This window comes from Mytilus edulis, chromosome 12 (genome assembly GCF_963676685.1).
Source record: "Mytilus edulis chromosome 12, xbMytEdul2.2, whole genome shotgun sequence".
NCBI lineage: Eukaryota > Metazoa > Mollusca > Bivalvia > Mytilida > Mytilidae > Mytilus > Mytilus edulis.
The window spans coordinates 71157423-71174558 of NC_092355.1; the positions used below are offsets into that span (position 1 = coordinate 71157423).

General features: G+C 32.4%; 2 protein-coding genes across 2 annotated transcripts in view; one reads left to right on the top strand and one right to left on the bottom strand.

Moving 5' to 3' along the window:
• Nucleotides 1-17136, top strand: part of LOC139499281 (uncharacterized) — a 740979-nt gene that overhangs the window by 155341 nt on the left and 568502 nt on the right. The window lies entirely within an intron of this gene.
• On the bottom strand, nucleotides 13114-13566 carry LOC139497818 (GATA zinc finger domain-containing protein 4-like). The gene has a single exon (XM_071286053.1). It carries the CDS (start codon nucleotides 13564-13566, stop codon nucleotides 13114-13116), a length of 453 nt encoding a protein of 150 aa, XP_071142154.1.

Below are 17136 nucleotides of genomic sequence, written 5' to 3' on the forward strand. Positions count from 1 at the left end.
ATTAGTTGTCTGTTTGTCTGTTTCATTTTAAGCCAATGCGTTGTCAGTTTATTTTCAATCTTTTAGTTTCACTGTCCCTCTGTTATCTTTCGCCCCTCTTTGAAAAAAGATAAATAAAAGATAAATAAAAGATATATGTTATTTTAAAAATTGTCCTTACATGTTTAACCCCGCCACATTATTTATGTGTGTGCCTGTCCCAAGTCAGGAGCCTGTAATTCAGAGGTTGTCGTTTGGGTTATGTGTTACATATTTGTTTTTCGTTCATTTTTTTATACATAGTTTTCTCGTTTGAATTGTTTTACATTGTCATATCGGGGCCTTTTGTAGCTGACTATGCGGTATGGGCTTTGCTCATTGTTAAAGGTCGTACGGTGACCTATAGTTGTTAATGTCTGTGTCATTTTGGTCTCTTGTGGATAGTTGTATGATTGGCAATCATATCACATCTTCTCTTTTATACTTCATAATAAGACAATGCGTGGTTGTTTCTGTATAGAAATGTATAGGAAAACAGTTTAAAACAATTATTGAATTTCTATCTCTAAATATATGTATCAATATATGAATAAACACCAGACCTATAGTAATATGCTTTCAAATATTGATAGGACGATATGGTACATGCCATACATATAATAGATTGTGTTTTTCTAGCTGTCTTTTATTGAAAGGTATCGTTGATGATTCATATATTTTAAAAGAAATTTAACATTTCCAGAAGCAGGAAAACCATATATTCCAAAGGAAAAAACACAAACAAAGCATACGGGTTATGTTCTTCTCATATATGTTATGATGGTATGATACTAAACCCCTAACGGGAAGGATCGTGCCTGATGTTCATATGATGAAATCATAATCTTTCAGTCAGTTTAATTGAAGTCTGGAGCTGGCATGTCAGTTAACTGCTAGTAGTCTGTTGTTATTTATGTATTATTGTCATTTTGTTTATTTTCTTTGGTTACATCTTCTGACATCAGACTCGGACATCTCTTGGACTGAATTTTAATGTGCGTATTGTTATGCGTTTACTTTTCTACATTGGCTAGAGGTATAGGGGGAGGGTTGAGATCTCACAAACATGTTTAACCCCGCTGCATTTTTGCGCCTGTCCCATGTCAGGAGCCTCTGGCCTTTGTTAGTCTTGTATTATTTTAATTTTAGTTTCTTGTGTACAATTTGGAAATTAGTATGGCGTTCATTATCATTGAACTAGTATATATTTGTTTAGGGGCCAGCTGAAGGATGCCTCCGGGTGCGGGAATTTCTCGCTACATTGAAGACCTGTTGGTAACCTTCTACTGTTGTTTTGTTGTTGTTTTTTTTTTCTATGGTCGGGTTGTTGTCTCTTTGGCACATTCCCCATTTCCATTCTCAATTTTATACCACAACAAACATGTATAATGTTCCCATTGTCGAAATCAGCACGGCGTCTGATTCTAGAACGATTGATAGGACAACAGAACAATCCAATTCATTGACCTCAACGAATGAGGCGTACGTCAGTGAAAGTGGCCAGATGACTTCAATTGACGTTTTTATAAATCAAGAAAACATACAAGAACAGCTAGGTTAGTTCATATCTTAAGTTTTTAAAATTTATTTTATCCATTTCATTGTACTGCCCTTAATACAAAAAGGAAAAATAACGGAGTGCACTTTCTTCGATTTATCTTTTTATAATACTTGGCCAATTCTTTATCAACCAATTCACGATATATTTGAAAAGCACGCGATAGCTAACGATGCATTTAAATTCCACACTTTTATTTTACGATGTTTGGGGCACACGATGCATAGAACACACGATTATCTCACGATGCATTAGAACTGCACACGATATCTCATGATACATTGAATTGTACACGAGTATCTCAAAATGAATTAAATATACACATGATTATCTCACGATGCATTAGAATATCATAAGATTATTTCACTATGCATACAAATAGCACAATGATAAGTCATTGCAGGTAATGGTCGGTGCAGGCCTTTTCCTCATATATCGCCATCACAAACAAAGACTGTGAGTTTGAATTTGATGTAGTTGTTTCTTTTGAAGTTAATATATATAAATTGTGTTTATATCGATAAATTTTGTTGAAACCATTTTTCTACAACACGTTTTGTAAATAATTTTCAATATTTCCTAAATGAAACCTGGTCCATAATTATTAACTGTATGTATTTTCGATGGAAAAGAAAACTGTTAAGAATACCAAACCTTCAACATAATCAATGAAGGAATTTCAAAATAACAATAGTCGTTTGTTTTCTCGCTTGAAAAGCTTTTTTCGTCAATTTTGTCATGTCGGACCTTGATATGTTTACCATGCACTAACTTAATCGTTTTTCATCGATGTTGAAGGTCGTAAGGTAACCTATAACTACTAAAAGCCACATTATGTTGTTTCTTGAGTGAAATATATCTTATTGGGATCGAGTTATATCATATATCCTTATTTATTACTGTATTAGTGAATGTTGTTAATCAAAATGTAAAAAAATATAGCTGTAAGACTGAAGATTGTATCGTTATACATGTAACGCATTAAAACAGACAAACAGGTATTTCCCATTAATTTCATGTTTTTCCTTGTATATTTCAGGAGAAGAATAAAAGTGTTACCACTACAACAAATATATTGAACTAAGTAACATACCTGTATATACATGTACAATGAATGTCAATAAACCTATTTGTAAAGTTATCTTTGTCATTGTATTAATGCATTTGTTTAGCTCTAATGTACATGCACATGTCATTATTATCCTTGTTCTGTGATTCAATGTTTCGATTCCCGGAAGCTTTAATGCATACCAAAAGCGAGATGGTGTTGAAAAAAATGTTTTTGACTTGTTATTCATTATTTGCTGTACTGTATCCTTATGCTGTATATCTGAATCTTTGTTTACTAGAAAACATTTTCGCTGAAAGTTTGATTTTTGTTTGAATAGGAAATATTTCGATTTAATACAATCTGGCATACATTAGTTATACTACTGTCACGGACTTTCCTCCATTATTCATTGGCTGTAAAAATCATTACTTTTATAACAACAACTCGGTGCATAATATTTTATTAATATTTCAAATTTCAATGTGTGGTGGACATGAAACTGCTTAAAATCACACATTCATAGAAATATTGAACATGAGACCAGATTTTAAGAAAATTAAGCAACCGTTTGAAAATAAAATCGTATGTCTTCGGAATTGGCAAAAAAACAATAATGTGTATTTCCCGAATGAACCCTATGGTGATAAAAATTACAAACTGTAACAATAACCGACTCAGAATTATAGGTGTCCCTGTCCACTTTCAATGACGTCAATTTTACGATCATTACATGAACAGTGTTGTGTAATCTTGTACTACTCGTATGAACGTCTGGGGTTTGAAAACAATTTTCTACCATATCCTACAGATATGAAGAATCCCTTGCCAAAATTTCTCTGTGGATTTTTTTATTTTAATTTACAGATTGAAATTTACCGTTAAGACTTTCTTCAGCAGTCCAATTTTGCTCAGACATATCGAACAAGGACCATCATTTGATAAAATATATAAACAATATATCTACAATGTCGGTAAATATTAAATCTATTTGTATAGGCTTTAAAAATCGAGGCTGGTATGTTTTTCTCCTGTCGCTTAAATCTAAATCATGTTTCAAAGAAAAATGACATAGTTTAAATGAACTTGTACACATAAAGATATAACAACACTTCCACTCTCTCAACACTGAAGATGAGTAAGACTAAACTTTATTTGTACAAGTTTAAATAAGGCAAGTATTTATTTGTGTGTCTGTTATCTGTACAATAGCTGGATGATTTCAGGATAAGTAGATATATGTAACCTTTTTCGTATTGTCCACCTATATCATCTGTATGTATTTCAAAATGACACATTCTTTATAGTAAATTACAAAGAAGTGAACATATTCATCCATCAATTTTGAAGCATGTATGAACCGACATTTTAGTTCATATCTTTTATAAAATAAGACATCCGGCCTGATGAACTAATTTCAGCTGATGTAGTTGGTTCGTTTCTTTATATTTGATTTTGGTAAATTGTATTTTACAATGTATGGCCACAAGTTTTACACTCTGTGCTGTTTCGTCTTAATGTTATTCATTCGTTTCATGTTTCTAGCCTCATTTTTGTCCCTTTGATTACGAACATTCCGTTTTAAATTTGCGTCTAACAATGTCTAATTATTAAAATCCCTCGGAGCTAGGAATTTTTGTAATTTTACTTTTGAAGCGTTTAAACGTTAAAGGTAGGACATTATATAGCAGACTATATTGTTTTGGGTTTTCTCATTGTTGAAGGTAGTACGTTCGATTCCAATTGCTTACGGCCACTCCAGTCAAACTTTGTTTGATAGTTGTCTCACTGACAATTGTACGACATCTCCTTATTTTGATAAAGTGGTAGATTATCATTCCTATCTTATGAAAAACAGGTGATTGCGTAATATAGAATGTTTTAACATGAATATATATTTTTGAAAACCGGTAGCTTTAACGTCATTCAAGTTAAGTAAACACACTAGTTTATACAAACTATAATCGGTGCATATTGTAACAGTTAAATTTTCTTTCTTTTCATATGCCACTTAAATGATATTTATTTTACTAAACAATTATGACAGTACAATCTGTACGTATTTTTTATCTCTTGAAATACGTGGATACTGAAAACAGTTGACTTATAACGGTGTAATACGTAAATGAGCAACATGACGGGTGCCACAAGTGGAGTCGGAATCGTTTACCCTTTCGTAGCATCGCATTTTTTGGACGGGTTCATGTTGATCAGTCTTGAGTTATCTTTGTTGTGTTTTGAGTACTGTAGATTTTCAGTTTTTTCGCGATCAGCGTTATGAGGTTGAATGTCACTTTGTTATATTTCGTAAATTGACAATTCATTTATATTTTGGCTGCCCCTCCTCTTTCATATAGTTTTTGTGCTAAGAGACTCAACGTACAAATTGCCTTCTTATTGGTAACATAATATTTTGAATCATTTTTTGAAGCCGATGTTATGTGGTAATGTAATTTCTTTTTAATAACGAGAAAAATATGTCTCGGTTTTGTCGAAGAACCGAAATATAAAAAAAGAATATGATAAAAATCCAATGTAAATAACCGTGAGATAAGAGATACAAAATATTACTATTTATACGAAAAATAGCGAAATAACTAATGTTACCACATGCACCAGCATTGATAGTATGGTACTGCATCAAGAGATAATTTTACAAATTACGATTCTAATATGACATCCTTATAACGCTTTGTAAACAAAACTGTGTTCTAATAAACACACTATATGTTTGACACATGCGCACAATCTTACTGTTTTCATTCTTTTTAATTTCATGTTCATCCCTTTGAAGTATACATTTCTGTGTCATTTTGGTCTCTTGTGAACAGTTGTCTCATTGATAATCATACCACATCTTCTTTTTTTATATTTTAGCCATGTATATAAACTTTTATTATGTATAGTGTATCAAACAAAATATATTTTTACCTTGCTAATAGTTTTTACACTTATTTAATATGAGGATCCAAAGTACATACCTCATGTGGAGATAACGGGAACAACCAAACATGTCTGGGGTATTTCCGTACGCTTCGATCTATTAAAAAGTAGAACCACAAAAAAAAAGGAATTCAAAGGAAAACGGAAAGTCTCTTATCAATAAGCAAAACCAAATGATAAAACACATCAAACGAATGAACAATAACTCTCATATTCCTGACTTGGTACAGGCATTTTCAAGTGTAGAAAAATGACTAAAATATTGTTTGTCCCATTAGAATCGAAATAATTCTTTCATGTCATGCTCTATGCTCATTTCAACATGGGTAGGCATTATATTTGAACAAGTTTTTTAGGGCAAGTTGAAGATTCTAAAAGGGATATCTCCGGCATAGTTGGTGGATCAACCATTGTTGTTATCGTAAGTCTTGGTGTGTTGATGGTCATAGTGATTCATGTGAAATATAGACACCACAAACAAAGAACGTGAGTAATTTAACAATAAACATCAATATATGTATTGATATTTATCTCAGTCGCCCTATGATTCAAACTCATAGATCTATGACAACGCCATGGCTAAAAAAGGCAAAGACAAACAGACAAACATAATAGTATAGAAATATATGTATAATAATTATAATGAAATTTTGATAAGGTCTTATCAAGAAAAATTTCTTTTTAGCAATTCCTGACAAAATTTTAATAAAGGAGGCGCAGCACAGACGTTTTTTATGAAGATGGCAACCATCCTGCGACTCATGGTAACCCTTTAGCAATTCAACGATTAAGCATCATAAGTTATATATGTACGTTTGGTTTATATAGTAAAGTTCGTTTTATTACACATAGTCTTTTCAACTGACAAATAAAGAGGACTAAACATTCTTGTTTTTAATCAGGGTCGAATGTAAAAAAGATACAATCTTTGAAATAAAAAAAGTTATTGTATTCAAGAACGCTTTAAATTAAAAGGTTTGAGCCTTTAAAGAGGGGTGAAAAATACCAGAGGGGCTGAAATATGTCTTTACCATAATAATAGTCATATTACAAACGAGTTTGATATATTCATAATACAATAGATCTTTTTCATAATTATTACAGGAGAACAATTATGCAACTTCAGCAAATGAATTAAATATTTGACTAAGTGGAGATAATTTAGATCCTTTCACAATTTGTTATATGTACCTGCTGAACTTACTTCGTTATCAAACAGTTTTGAGATTCAAAAGAATGAAGTAATCCGTATAGAAGACCTGTCAATAACGAAAACAATAAAAAAAAAAAACAATTAAAAAACCCAGCACATTATTTGGAACAAGTCTTCTAAATGTAGAACCCAAGTTGAACATAGACATATAGTAACGGCACGTTGTGTTTTAAGAGTGGACAGCTTATTATGGACATTAACCTAACTTTTATTTTATTCATACCCACACAAAGAACGTTCAATACATTTTTTACTTTAATTGTCTGTTTGACAGATTGAGATTATTTAATATTACATATACATTATCCATTGATCAAATTTTAAAATGTTATATGAAACGTGTATCTTCACAAGGAAGGTGGTGATCGATAGTTGTTTACAATCGTAATTGCAATCATCAGTTGTAATGTAACAAATTTGTAATGTAATATCAGTTAAAGACAACCACTTATATATATGGAGAAAACTTAACGAATAAAATACTTGAATTTCAGATATAGAACATGTGTTTGTTCTTATCATATCAAAATGAGCAAAATCAATACAAATGTACTTTAAAGCGTTTCTTTGCAATTCATAATTAAGGATGTACGTACTTAGGTGAGGTCTTGGAATTTGTGTCAAATGTTCGGACTCCTTGGTGTTTTTCCATACAATACAATGTAACATATTTTGCCCCATAACACCCATTTATTTTTTCATATAAGTCCAACATGTCTAATAGCTCATGAAAGGTCATTTACCAAAATTTTAGAAGATTCTTGATTTTCTTTTTTTTGTTTTGAGATCTAAATAATACCAATGCAAATATAAGGTAAAATTTTCAATCTCAAACTTATCTTTATCCTAAATTGATGCTCTACCAGCTTATAGTATCAATTTTATTTTCTTAATTTCTTAATTTTCTCCTAACCTCACCTAAGTAAATCCTTACGTGATACCAATGTCAATAATTCGATGCACCAGAGACTAAGTTCGAACAGCATACATATCAATTCATACTGAACGCTTTGTTATCTTCATATACAATTATCATATTAATGTCCAGAAGATATTCTTAGTTTTCTATAATGTTTGAAACGATTTGATTTGTATTTTATTTCATTTAAACTCTATATATTTCTACGTTTTTTATGTATTTTAATGTCTCAACTGTAACATTAAGGGTAGATAAATATCAACATTCCAATTTTGTTTTGTTTGTTATTGTTTTATTTTTGCTGCTAGATATTTCATTTGAAATACCAAAATTGAATGCAAATAGAATTTACCTCTAGAGAAAATAATAAGCAATGTTAGAAACAAACATATGACGCAATTTAATTTGCTTGTTAAAAAATCATTTAGAATTGTTCATTTGATACGTTGTATTTCAATTTTTTTCATAAATAAACACAACTAAGCTAAATAGATTTTTAGATCATACTTACATACAATGATTAATGAAGATAGGAAAAATAGTCGCATTTCGTCATATTGTGATTATAATATTTACAAGTTATGATACTAGTATTCCAGACATTCAAAGTAAAAGTCATCCAAGGTAACTCCTTCTGTTGTCCAAATAAATACATATTATGGCGTCTGCGTATTGCATGCGCTTGCGATTGTTTGGCAAATAAATACAGTATGTGTTAAAGTAAAAACATGATATTGTCTGTATTTGGTTGAATGGGGACGTTGAATATGATGTCTCGTGTTAGGAGAGTGCCACGCGCATTGCACACAAAGAACCCATTGCAGCAACTCTTTGAGGGGTCCGTAGATTGCCTGTTGCAAGGCACATTTTCTGTCCCCTGTCAACTTAAGGTAGATACATGGTATATCGCCATCTTGGATTGTACAATCACAGTAAAAAATCGGTCTAGTTATTTGTCTAAATCTGTAAATTTGGAGACAGAAATTTTTTATTACAATCAACCTATTGTATTTATTGTTAACTTGCATGAAATATTTGACATTGGACGTTAAGCAACCAACAATCAATTAATCAATCAATATATATTTTTTCTAACATGTTGCATTTAAAAGACAAATACAAGCAACAGTAGTAAACCGCTGTTCGAGATTCATAAATCGATTGAGATAAAAAAAAAAAAAAAAAACAAATCCGGGTTACAAACTTAAACTAAGGGCATATAAATTTTCTGTTTCCAAAACTAAATTTTTCGAAAAAAATAAGGATTTTCTTATCCCAGGCATAGATTACCTAAGCCGTATTTGGTACAACTTTTTGGAATTTTGGATCCTCAATGCTCTTCAACTTTGTACTTGTTTGGCTTTATAAATATTTTGATATGGGCGTCACTGATGAGTCTTATGTAGACGAAACGCGCGTCTGGCGTACTAAATTATAATTCTAGTACCTTTGATAACTATTTACACCACGGACGCCATCATGAGTTGCTTGACCGTTATATAAAAACCGTTTCACAGATGATATAGGATATTTTTCTTTCCATGAATGTGACCTACCAAATTACACTATTTACCGGGTTTGAAATAAAAAAAAAATTAGCAACACGACGGGTGCCACATGTAGGGTAGGATCTGCTGACCCTTCCGGAGCACTTGATGGGGTTCGCGTTGCTTTGTTTTCAGTTTTCTACTTTGTGCCATGTGTTCTATTAGTTGTCTGTTCGTCTGATTCATTTGAAGCCATGGCATTGTCAATTTAAATCTTTTAGTTTGTCTGGTATCTTTCGCCCCTCTTTTAAAAAAGTAAATAAAAAGATATATGTTATTTTGAAAAAAAATGTCCTTACATATTTAACCCCGCAACATTATTTATGCGTGTGATTTTCCCAAATCAGGAGCCTGTAATTCAGTGGTTGTCGTTTGCTTATGTGTGACATATTTGTTTTTCGTTCATATTTTTATACAAATAAGGCCTTTAGTTTTCTCGTTTGAATTGCCATATCGTTTTTTTTTTATAGCTGACTATGCGGTATGGGCTTTGCTCAATGTTGGAACTATGTCCAGTGCACGATGTTTTGTCGATATTGTCAACATCGCAATGTCAACGTTATAGTGTCGTTATTGTGTTTACATTGTATCCTATCAATATGTTCTATACCTTTCTGTTTACATCGTTTACATCGTATACATCGGGATGTTGACAATATCGTGTCGACATCGTGTTTATATTGTATATATATAGAGTCTATAGCTTTCTGTTTACATCGTTCACATCGTATACATCGCGATGTTGACAATATTGTATCAACATCGTGTTTATATTGTATATATATATAAAGAAAGTCTATACCTTTCTGTTTACATCGTTCACATCGTATACATCGCGATGTTGACAATATTGTGTCAACATCGTGTATATATAGAGTCTATACCTTTCTGTTTACATCGTTCACATCGTATACATCGCGATGTTGCCAATATTGTTTATATTGTATATATATCTAGATTAAAACTGACGTGGAAAGGTAACACATGCCCACCGAAAGCTCTTTTTTTGAGAGCCCAGGTGGTCGTGTGGTCGTGTGGTCTAGCGGGACGGCTGCAGTGCAGGCGATTTGGTGTCACGATATCACAGTAGCATGGGTTCGAATCGTATGGGAATTTGTGTTATAGTTTTTATTATATATATATATAGAGAGAGTCTATACCTTTCTGTTTACATCGTTCACATCGTATACATCGCGATGTTGACAATATCGTGTCAACATCGTGTTTATATTGTATTAATATATATAAAGTCTATACCTTTCTGTTTACATCGTTCACATCGTATACTTTGCGATGTTGACAATATTGTGTCAACATCGTGTTTACATTGTATATATAGTGTCTACACCTTTCTGTTTACATCGTTCACATCGTATACATCGTAATGTTAACAATATAGTGTCAAAATCTTGTTGTTGTTGTATATACATTTTTTTTCGTTCTTTCTTTTTTAAATAAGTTAACATGGTTAAGCAGTTAGTTATATAGTTAAAATTGTTTTCCATTTTTCATGTCGGCGTCTTTTATTGTTAACTATGCCATATAAACTTTGCTCAATGTTAAAGGCCATACGGTTATCTATAGATGTGCCAGTTAGTATGTATGTACTGGAAATGTTACTTATTTGCAATCATACCACTTCTTTTTTTATAAATACCTGTCTGTTTAAATTGTTCACATAACAATGCTAACAATATTGTGTCAAAATCGTGTATATATTTTATATTGAGTCTATGGTACGTATATAAACGTTAAACTAACTGCATTTGTTTTCACCTGTCCTTAATCAGGAATCTGTCGTTCAGTAGTTGTCGTTTGTTGAATTTTTCATACGTGTTTCTGGTTTCATGTTTTTTTTTACATTAGACCTTTATTTTTCCTGTTCAAATAGTTTTACACTAGTGTTTTTTTGTGCCTTTCATAGCTTGCTACTCGATAAAAACCAAAACTCCGTAATAATGACAAACATATAGGGGTTTACTTATAAAAGATGTAACTTAAATAAAAAGTTGTCTCATTTGAACTTATACCGCATCTTCTTATATGTATACATCGCTATGTTAACGATGTCAACGATGTAAACAATATATAAGAGTTTAAACAATGTTAACGAAGTTGACTAAATATCGGTTTAATGTTGTGTACATCGCGATGTTAACTATGTCAACGATGTAAACAATATATAAGTCAGAGTTCAAACAATGTCAACGATGTTCACACGACATCGTGTTAACCTTGTAAACATAACGATGTTAACGATGTCAACGATGTAAACAATATATAAAAGTTCAAACAATGTCAACAATGTTGACACGACATCGTGTTTACATTGTTTACATCGCAATGTTAACGATATCAGCGATGTAAACAATATATAAGGGATCAAACAATGTAAACGATGTTGACACGACATCGTGTTAACATTGTAAACATCGCGATGTTAACGATGTCAACGTTGTAAACAATATATAAGAGTACAAACAATGTCAACGAAGTTGACACGACATCGTGTTTACATTGTATACATCGCAATGTTAACGATGTCAACGATGTAAACAATATATAAAGGTTCAAACAATGTAAACGATGTTGACACAACATCGTTTTAACATTGTATATACATTGCGATGTCAACGATGTATACATTATATAAGGGTTCAAACAATGTAAACAATGTTTACACTATATCGTGTTAACATTGTAGATATCGCGATGTCGACAATATTGAATAAACATCCTTTACTGGACATGAATGCAATGTTGAATGCCGTATGGTGACATACATATAATAGACTGTGTTTTTTTTTAGCTGACTATTATTGATACTGAAAGGTATCATTGATGCATCATATATTTTAAAAGAAATTTAACATTTCCTGAAGCAGGAAAACCATATATCCCAAAGGAAAAATAAGCAACAAAGCATACCACAACACACATGTATGTTCCCACTTTCAAAATCAGTACGGCGTCTGATTCTATGACGATTGATAGGACAAAAACAAAACAATCCGATTCATTAATCTCGCGAGGGAAAAAAAGGAATATCCAAAATGGCAAATACCATTGTATTTTAGGCTAACTCACCAGCAGTGGTGACAAAAATGCAACTTCTTTTTAAATAAAACAAATTTCGCTTGAAATGGCTTTTTTTTCGTCATTTTGTCATGTCAGACCTTGATATATTTTCAATGCGCTATGGGTTTTTTCTCAGTGTTGATGGTCGTAAGGTAACATATAACTACTAAAATTCACATTATTTGGTTTCTTGAGTAAAATATATCTTATTAAGAGTTATATCATATTTCCTGATATGATGATGAATTTCTTTATTACTGTAATAGTGAATTCGAATGTTGTTAATCAAAATGTTAGAAATAAAGATGTAAGACTGAAGTTTGTATCGGTATACATGTAACGGATTAAAACAGACAAACATGTATTTTCCATTACTTTCATGTTTGCTTTGTATATTTCAGGAGAAGAACAAAAGTATTACCACTCCAACAAACATATTGAACTTAGTAACGATTCCAGAACATACATTGGATTTCAAAAAAAAATATTTACAAAGTTATCTTTTGCTGTACCCATATTTTGACTGTTTTGCTCACGTATAATTGTAAATATAACGGAATTTGATGAGACTGTCAACAATGTGAGAGGTTTAGCGCTATAAAACCAGGTTTAATCCACCATTTTCTACATTTGAAAATCCCTGTATCAATTCAGGATTATTACAGTTGTTGTGTATTCGTTATTGATGCGTTTTGTCATTTGATTATAGACTTTCCATTAAGATGTTCCTCTAAGTTTAGTATTTTTGTGATTTTACTTTTTGCCATTGTATAAATGCATTTGTTTAATTCAAATGTACATGCACATAGCATTGTTGTCCTTGTTCTTGGAACATATGTCATTGTTGTCCATGTTCTGGAAACATATGTCATTGTTGTCCTTGTTCTGGGAACATATGTCATTGTTGTCCTTGTTCTGGGAACATATATCATTTTTGTCCATGTTCTGGGAACATATGTCATTGTTGTCCTTGTTATGGGAACATATGTCATTGTTGTCCTTGTTCTGGGAACATATGTCATTGTTGTCCTTGTTCTGGGAACATATGTCATTGTTGTCCATGTTCTGGGAACATATGTCATTGTTGTCCTTGTTCTGGGAACATATGTCATTGTTGTCCTTGTTTTGGGAACATATGTCATTGTTGTCCTTGTTCTGGGAACATATGTCATTGTTGTCCATGTTCTGGGAACATATGTCATTGTTGTCCTTGTTCTGGGAACATATGTCATTGTTGTCCATGTTCTGGGAAAATATGTCATTGTTGTCCTTGTTCTGGGAACAAATATTTCGATTCCCGGAAACTTAATGCATACCAACAGCGATATATGATTTTGTTTTGACTAGTTACTGATTATTTGACTGTAGAGAATCTTTATGAAACGAACCTGAACTATTGATTACATGAACACCTTAACGCTGAAATTTCGTATTAAAGATTTTCAGGAAATATTCAATTTAATACAATTTGACTTACCTTATTTATACTACTATCAGGGATTTTCCTACATTATTTATTAGCTGTGGTTATGGCACCCTCACTGGAGTTCAGTGACATATTGTTATTCTACGTTTCTTTTTTTTATTTTTATTTTTCTTCCACTTTTTTTCTCAAGTTTATATCTTGGAATTGTATGAACTTATTGTTATGGAACTATACCATAATGTTAACCAACATGTTCAGATTTGCAATGGGGGTATGGCATTTTCAAGATCACCATCGTTTCAATGGAAACAGAGCATATTTGAAAAATGAAATTTTAGTTTTTGGTGCATAATTCAAGTTTGCCTGAACTTAAAATCATCAACTTTTTAAACATTGTTTGTGTCAACTATATACAGGTTTTATATGATTTTATGAATCTTCGGAAGTACTGTATTGCCAAAGAAATTGAATTTGTTAAGGATAAGAGCATATGGGAAAATCTTTAAGTAAAATTTACTCGCTTAACATGGTATGTTAAACGCAATGAGACTTTAATTATGATGTCCCTGTCCTATGATAATGATGCAGGTGTCATTGGAATTTTGGAAATGGTCACTGTTACCATGGACAAAGCAAAAATATTAAAACAATTCAAAATGCTTTAAATCTTCCGAAACTTCACAGAAATGTTACTTGGCATATGCAGAATTGTTATTATACATTGGAATTTTCAAAATGGCCGCCGTTACGATGAAAACAGCAAACCTTTTAAAAATTTAGAAATACTCCAAACTTTATGAAACTTTATTGAACTGCTTATATAGATATGTAAATGCGCTCTTTGATTTTGGAAATTTCAAAATGACTGCTATTCGCCTTGCAATGGGGGCCGACGAAGCAATCCGTTATTGCTAGCAATTACAAATCTAGTTAAAATACTTTTAAACAAGACTTCGCTTTAAATGTATTTTACTAATATTTACAATTTCAGTCATGTAACACTACACATTGAAAAAGAAATAACCATACCCTTTCAATCATCTAGTAGTCCGGCCCATCGGTTAAAAAATGCTCAAATAATAAGGAAAGCATCAATTTTTTATGATGGTCCATTTTTGTGTACTGAGCAATATTAGCTATGGACCCAGCCTAAAATTTCAATATTGCGGCTTATTTCAAGATGGCTGCCGTACGTTCTAAAATATTTTCAAGTATTGCACAAACCACAGAGGATTTGATGCTGGATGCACAAAAATCAACATATTTGAATGACTTTGTGTACTTAGCAAGATTTTATTTTGATCTATCTTTGAAATACAAACCGGCGGCTATTTTCAAAATGGCCGCCTTGAAAAATAAGCAAATATGCATTATTGAGAATTGACCTGAATATAAGCATTTTATTGATACATAGTGTCATTTAGCAATGTTTACTATCTGTCCTAGTTCTGTCCTTTTTGATTTTGCCTTGCTTGTCATTTCATACACAAAGTAGTAGCTTTCATAAAAAGCTGCAATAGTAGCTTTTATTAAAAGCTGCACTATTTGTTGTCTGTGGTCACACATAAAAGCTGTGATTTGAGATTTAATTGCCTTAAGATATTATTCAGTGCCTATCTTATTTCTTGTGTCGCAATATTTTGCAATTTGAGATATTATACTGTGAACTGAAAATCATTTAAACACATATCAGTGAAATGGCAGGAGTTGAGGACAACAAGGACAAGAACATTGAATTGACAGAAACTGCATTACTTGGAGATATGGAGAAACCCACAACTCAAGACGCTTTAACAGAGGACAGCTCAGCAATGACTTTCAAACAATTGTACCAAGAATTTTTAGCAGATAGAAAATATAATGCTCAAAGAACAGCTGAGATTAACCGCAATAGAAAACCTTTTTAGCAGATAGAAAATCTAATGCTCAAAGAAAATCGGAGATTGATCGCAATTTAAAACAGAGCAAAGTGTGAATTGATAAAATATGTGTTGGTCTCATTACGATTCAAGCTGAACAGAAAGAGGCAATGAATGTTAATAACGAACAGATGGGAGCAATATCTCAGCAACTTCAGCAGTCTGAAAACAGGATAGACCACAAGGCTACACGAACCATTTTAAATACCTTAGCAGAAATAGGTACTATACATGACCATAATGTGAGCATGCTTGTGGACAATGCTGCAATGATAACATTAGTGAATGAGAATTTAATTCCGGCAGAATATGGAGATTTGGAGAATGTAACGCTACGTTGTTTAGGTTAACAGCTTGTTATTGGGAAGATTATAAAAAAAACGACGATCGACATTAACAGAGTGAACATACAATGGGATGTGTGCAAAGAGCCATTAACAGACGATGTTATACTTAGGCTAGATATTTTGGACACACTGAGCGCAGTGATAAACATGAGTACTAGCAGAATTACCATCAACACTAAAGTGATAAATGCGGCATTTGTGAACAGCGAAAACGAGATTTCAATTCAGCAAGTTGGCATAAAACGAACCATCACAGTTCAGACAAACTAAAAAATGACTGTTACCATTAAAACTAACAAAAGTGCTGACCAGGAGTTCATTTTAGAACCATGCTCTCTAAAAAGTTGGAATTGGTTCCGCACGTAGTTGCAAAAGGAAATAGTTTCCCCTTAACAATTTTAAATGATGGTAAGCGTCTATTCCGCCTGCAGAAAGGTACACCTATTGATTATATAGAATAAGTTAACGATGTAGTGGGGACGGCAGATAAAACGTGACGTAAGACGTGGCATTGATGAGACACTAGACAAGATGCCCTCGGCACTGCCTCAAAGTTCAGACGAGTAACCTACTATTCCACCACATATATCTGACATGTATTAAGGTTCAATCGACTCGTTTTAACCTATTCTATTCCAACCATTAAAACTGAAAGCGTTTAAAGAACAATTACAATATAACATGTAACATTGTGATTTACATTTAGAATTTCACTATTTGTTTTTGTATATGCAATAAAATTGAGGAAGGAAATAGGCAATGTGTCAAAGCGATAACAACCCGACAATAGAGCAGACAACAGCCGAAGGCCGCAATGGGTTTTCAATGTAGCGAGATTCCCGCACCCGTAGGTGTCCTTCAGCTGGCCCCTAAATATATATATATACTAGTACAGTGATAATGGACGTCATACTAAACTCCGAATTGTACACAAGAAACTAAATTAAAAATAATACATGACTAACAATAGCCAGAGGCTCCTGACAGACGCAAAATTGCGGCGGGGTTAAACATGTTTATGAGATCTCGAACAATCTAGCCAATGTAGAGAAGGAAACGCATAAACATACGCACATTAAAATTCAGTTCAATAGAAGTCCGAGTCCGATGTCAAAAGATG

Excerpts from the sequence above, each read along its gene's own strand:
- LOC139497818 (XM_071286053.1), bottom strand. The coding sequence starts at position 13,566 with ATGGACAACAATGACATATGTTCCCAGAACAAGGACAACAATGACATA.